The sequence below is a fragment of the Triticum dicoccoides genome, chromosome 6A (genome assembly GCF_002162155.2).
Source record: "Triticum dicoccoides isolate Atlit2015 ecotype Zavitan chromosome 6A, WEW_v2.0, whole genome shotgun sequence".
NCBI lineage: Eukaryota > Viridiplantae > Streptophyta > Magnoliopsida > Poales > Poaceae > Triticum > Triticum dicoccoides.
The window spans coordinates 478,420,373-478,426,375 of record NC_041390.1 but is presented as its reverse complement, the minus strand read 5'-3'; the positions used below and the strand labels follow the sequence as shown (position 1 = coordinate 478,426,375).

Genomic DNA, 6,003 nt, shown 5'->3' with positions numbered 1-6,003 from the left:
GGCCGCGCACCCTTTGATCATCTTCTCCCTCTCTATAGAGTTGAGTTCAGCTCAGCAAGCTTATGAGGAGAGTGACATGTCAGGTGTCTATCCACTCTTGTCAACCATCGGTCTCTTGAGCATCTGGTGTTTGCTTTTGGAGTTGGGAGTCACCGGTGGAGAGCTTCTGTTCAGGAAGAGTGCACGCACTCTGCTAACATGGACCCCCTCTAGCAAGCACCAACCATTGTACGTGTACTATCCAACTCCCGTCTCCTAGTTAGTGGAATGTTGCTAGTGCCTAGTGGGATGTACATGTACGTACCGTTTGGTGCACTCTATTCTAAACTCTTTCACTTTCGCGTAATGATTTCATCCGAGTTTGAATCATGAGTATGCAATTGCTTGTCCTTATGGGCCTAGGATATAAGGTTGCCGTGAGTGCGTTAAGACTGCTGATGTTGAATTATAGCCATGCCACTGGGATCATGTGACTTAATTGTAATGATTGCCAGAAATATCTTAATACAGGCTAAATACACATCTCCACTGAAAGAGTACTGGATATGGATAATTACCAAGAAACGTAACACCCTCTGATGACCATTCGGCATGAGTGGTGAGCTATTCCAAAAGAACAATGAACCATACTCGCCCTCCATGAATAATACAAGCGCCGGATCATCGTCACACAATGCTTTGCAAAGTTCACATGCTAACACGAAAGTTCAAGGACGACAAAGGTCGCTCATAATTCGAGAGATTTTTAACTCAAACCGCCACATCCACTTTGTATATTGGTTAAAAGTGATCGTCTTGATTTCTGAATGATAAGAACAGCCACTCAGGAACGTCTTACATTACAGGACGGAACGAGTAAAAAACAAGCCCTACTTCAAGCCGATCAGTGAGGACATTGGTTAGTGTAACAGAATACATCATAAAGAAGCCCTCCGTTCCAAAATAGATGACCCAACTTTATACTAAAGTTAGTACAAAATTGAGTCATCTATTTTGGAACGGAGGGAGTATGACTGTATGAACTGTATGAACTGTACCATTGGTGATCAAATACCTGACTAAAAAGCATCTGAAATTCCCATTTTCAGTACCCAGTACACTTAGCTGAACAAGCGTTCGTTTATCTGAACTAGAGAAACCTACGTCGTTAGCCTAACACAGCAGGCCGCGGATTAGCTTATTAGACTGAAAGAATAGCATGGGAGGGCAGTCTGGCAAAGCAGCAACAAGTCCAAAACCAAGAAACTTGAGCATTGCCTTCTAAGAGCTTATGAGCTCCATGACTCATTCACACAAGTAAATTAAATTCTGAAGCATCTGACCATACCTAACGAGCCACAGATAGTGATGCCCAATTCTGAACAAAAAATGACATTTGAGGAAAGGGCAAAACACCATACATTATGTAAAGGAAATTTAAGCTTCAAGCTCTGCTAGTACTCACAATTCACACAAATATCACAAGATAACAATATGCCACAGAACAGGAAACAAGAATCCAACTATGGAGCATTTGATCTGAAAATTAATTGCAAATTAACTTAAGCAGAAGAGTAACCGCTGATCTTCTGATTAAAGAACCATGAAGGCATAACGCTAGCACTGTAAATTGTAATCTCAGGCTGCAAATGTTAGTATCCGCTTCAGATTCTGAAACACACGTTTGCAGTATGTTTTCAACCGACAGCTCAAAGGAAGAATCAAAATCGACAAAATCAGAATTGAAGAACGTCGGATCAATAGGATCGATATGCTATCAAACATCATAATTTGTTATCTTCATTCACAGCATTTACTGCTTCTCGTTCATCAAATAGACCCAATGCGGCCAAATGTGACGATCTGATATAGAAGAAAAGGAACCAAATCTGCAAAAAGCCTACTCATTTCTTTCTAGAATCGCAGTAACTACATGCAGTCTCCGGTTCAAGAATCCTATACACAACCATGTACTAGCAGACAAGGACTCACAAGAGCCAAGAAAACTAACTAGAGTTGGTCAAGAAGGCTTCGTAATCAGAGGTTCAGAGCCAGACCAAGAATCGTCAAGAACCAAGAACGCGCGCGCGCCGCGCCCATGTCAGCACCCTGGAGCCGGAGCAGTCTTGGCCGCCATCGGCGAGGCCCGCGGCGACTGCGGCGTGGCCCAGATGTTGCACACGGGGCAGCGCGGCGAGATGGCCAGCCACCGGTCGACGCAGTCCTGGTGGAAGGCGCGGTTGCAGCCGGGGAGGACGCGCACGGCGCGGCCGGGCTCCATGGCGTCGAGGCAGATAGGGCAGAGCACCTCCTCCTCCTCCTCCTCGCCGTTCGGGGTCGCCGCCTGGACGACCCCGCCCAGCTGCCTCAGCTCCGCCTCTGATAGCCCGTTCTTGTCGTCGTCGTCGTCGACCGTCTCCGGCGTCTCGGGCGGCGGGGCGGGGGGCGGGCCAAACGCCACGGCCTGGAACAGGTAGCAGAGCCAGACGCCGAGCACCCCGAGCATGCCGATGGCGAGCGACCCCACGGCCAGGAACACCGCCCAGACCTGCGCCATCTCTGTCTCTCCTCTCGTCGAGCGCGCGTTGGTGGCAGTTACGGGCTCAGGCGCGTGGCAGACGTCGTGGAAATAGCACGGATGCAGAGGACGCAGGCAGATCCTATTTGACGCTCGTTAGCGTCAAAAGATCGTGCCTTCGCTGAGGCGATCGTCCGGTTGGGCCGGCCCACGTACGGGATTCGCCTGTTATTCGTTCGCTGCTGCTTCCTTTGCTGTTTCCTGCGGGGTTTTTTTTTCGTTTTTCTTCTGTAGTTTTTTTGCTTCGGCTTTTCAATGTTTTGTCCAGTTGGTGATGGTTTTTTTGTACCTTTTACCTTTCATTCTTTTTTCCTTTTCTTTTATTTTCCTTTATGTTTTTTCTTCTCATTTTTTGTGTGTTCACCGCGTATAACAACAATGTTCATCGTATATTAAGACATGTTCACCATATATTATGATAAATTTCACCATGCAATATAAAAAAGTTCATCATGTATTACAAAAATGTTCATCATACATTAATAAAATGTTCATGATATATTATAAAAACGTTCACCGTACATTATAAAAAAGTTCATCATGTTTTAAGAATTTGTGCAATGAATACTAAAAAAAATTCTCTGTGTATTTGAAATTTGTTCAGCATATTTTACAAAAATATTCAATGTGTATTCGAAAATTATTAAATTAATATTACAAAATGTTCATTGTATATTAAAAAATTGTTCAGTGTATATTATAAAAAAGTTCAACGTACACTTAAAAATTTTCAGCGTATATAGAATTTTGTTCATGTTTTTCTGTTTTTGTTCACGTTTCTTTGTTATAAAGGTTTTTTCTAATTTTGAATTGTGTTCACATTTTCAAACATTATTCGCATTTATTAAGAAAGATTGTTCATATTTTCTCAAGAAAAACTGAAAATTTTGAAGGAAAAAACGAATCTGTCATTACTTCTTTGTACTTATACCTTGGCGCTGCAATCAAGAAGAGCACGGTTGCTACCTCAACTGGGTCCCGGCGGTGCTTCCTTCCTCGAGGTAGTGAGTTCGACTCCATGTGTTAACTTAATTTTTTCCTGATTTTCGAAGTTTTACATTGGACGCTGCTAACAGGCCGGCCCGTTTTGCGCGCCCTTTTAGCGAAAGGAGGTCGTATTGACGCACACGGGCGTCGAGAAGGGACTCTCGAGGACGCAGGTGTGTTGCAAACTTGCAATTAATAAGTACTGTAGCAATGGGCTATCAAATCGTATGGGCTGAAAAAGCCAGGTAGAGGCGAAATGAGACCCCTCCCGCCTCCACACTGGCAAAGGCTATATCTCGTTCATGGCCGGCCCGTTTTTCGTTCATGGCCGGCCTGTTTTTTTTCTTTCGCTGTTTCAGATCAAGAAAATCAAATCGCTAGTGGTGATTGATGTACTAGTTTCTTCCCCTTTTTTTTATTTTATTTTACTTTTTCTTTCCATTTTCTCCATTTCTTCTGGTTTTCTAAATGTTATTTTTTTTTGTTTTTTTCACCAGTTTTCTTTGTTTCTTTCACGATTTTCACTAGTTTTTTCCTTTCTTTTTTATCCATCTTTCCTTGCTTCTTTCTCGGTTCTCGTTGGTTTTTTTCTTTTCTTCATTTTTTAGTTTTATTTATTGGTTATTCCTTTGTTTCTTGGTTTTGATTGGTTTTCCTTTTTACTTTTTCGATTTTTGAATGCATGGTCAACATTTTTTTATATATGTTTTTAAACATTTTTAAATGCTTGATTATTATTTTAAATAAAATATTAACCTTTTTTTAATACAAGGTCAATATTTTTTCTAGACATATGTTTAGCATTTTCAAATGCTTCATTAACATTTTTCAAATACATGATTTTTCTTAATGCATGGTCAACTTTTGTTCTATATGCATTCAATACTTTTCCAAATTCTTGATTAATATTTTTAAATGCAAGATTAATTATTTTTGCATGAATGGTCAACATTTTTTCTATGTACATTTAACATTTTGAAAATTCTTGATTAACATTTTTTAAATACAATTTTAATAATTCTTTAATACAATACAAGATTAACTTTTTTGTATACATGATCACATTTTTCTATACACATTTTACATTTTTCAAATGCTTGATTAACTTTTTTTATACATGATCAACATTTTTCTATACATATTTTACATTTTTCAAATGCTCGATTAACATTTTTCAAATACAACTTAAACATTTTTTGAATACATGGTCAATATTTCTTCTATAACAAATTTTAAATGCTTGATTAAAAAAATTGAAATACGTGATTAGCTTTATTTCAAATGCTCAATTGACATTTTTTAAATAGATGATAAAAAAAATTCACGCACATTGTATATGTTCTGTATACGTTTTTGTACATTTGCTTTATACACATTTAAAAATTCAAATGCTTGATTAACATTTTTTAAATACTTTTATGGAAATTGTTTTGTGTAATATATTTATTTAGAATATTTGAAAGTATAAATGAAATTAAAGAAATAAGATAATAAAAAACAAAAACAAAAAACATGAAAAAAAAGAAATGAGGTCATGGCCTCCCGCACGACTAGCATGTTAAGTCTCGCTATAAGCGAGACATGGCGCTACCTCTCCACCTTACTGTTACTTGTGAGCTGCATTGAGATTTTCTCAAAAAGGAGATAATGAAGTAGTACAATAAAGATAAGTATTTTCTTCAGTTAAGAACCAAGGTTATCAATACAATAGAAAAACTACACAGAACCTTGTTAGCAACACCTGTATACATAAAAACAAAAACTTGCACCCAACACAAACAAGGGGTTATCAATCCCCTCGGTGGCTACTTGTAAGGATTAAATTTTATAGTGGTAGATAATAAAGTAAATTGCAAAACAATATAAAAGAAATAAAAATGTACCAACGTATTTTTGCGCTTTTACATATGATAAAAATAGATCTGGGGGTCATAGTTTTCACTGGAGGCTTCTTTCTCGAACACATAGCATACGGTGGGTGAACAGACTACTGTTGGGCAATTGATAGAAAATCGCATAGTTATGACGATATACAAGGCGATGATCATGTATATAGGCATCACGTTTGAAACAAGTAGACCGATTCCTGCCTGCATCTACGACTATTACTCCATCAATCGACCATTATCCAGCATGTATCTATGGTATTAAGTATAAAGCAGAGTAACGCCTTAAACAAGATGACATGATGTAGACAAAGTACAACCAATCAATATGAATAAACCCCGTCATTTTATGCTTAATGACAACAATGCAAATATGTGTCTTGTCTCTTTCTATCACTGGGATATAGAGCACCGCAAGATTAAACTCATCATAAAGCATCTCTCTTATTGCAAGATAAATCAAATTAGTTGGCCAAACTAAACAGATAGATCGGAGAGAAATACAAATCTATAATGGTCATGCATAATAAAGTTCAGAGAAGACTCAATTGATATTCATGAATAACCTTATCA

At 38.6% G+C, this 6,003-nt stretch overlaps 1 protein-coding gene across 1 annotated transcript; it reads right to left on the bottom strand.

The window, feature by feature from the left end:
- Positions 1-2,080: 2,080 nt before the first annotated feature.
- On the bottom strand, positions 2,081-2,536 carry LOC119318784 (putative RING-H2 finger protein ATL71). The gene has a single exon (XM_037593374.1). It carries the CDS (start codon positions 2,534-2,536, stop codon positions 2,081-2,083), a length of 456 nt encoding a protein of 151 aa, XP_037449271.1.
- Positions 2,537-6,003: the final 3,467 nt, after the last annotated feature.

Bases quoted from the DNA above. Each gene is read 5' to 3' on its own strand.
- LOC119318784 (XM_037593374.1), bottom strand. From the start codon at position 2,536: ATGGCGCAGGTCTGGGCGGTGTTCCTGGCCGTGGGGTCGCTCGCCATC.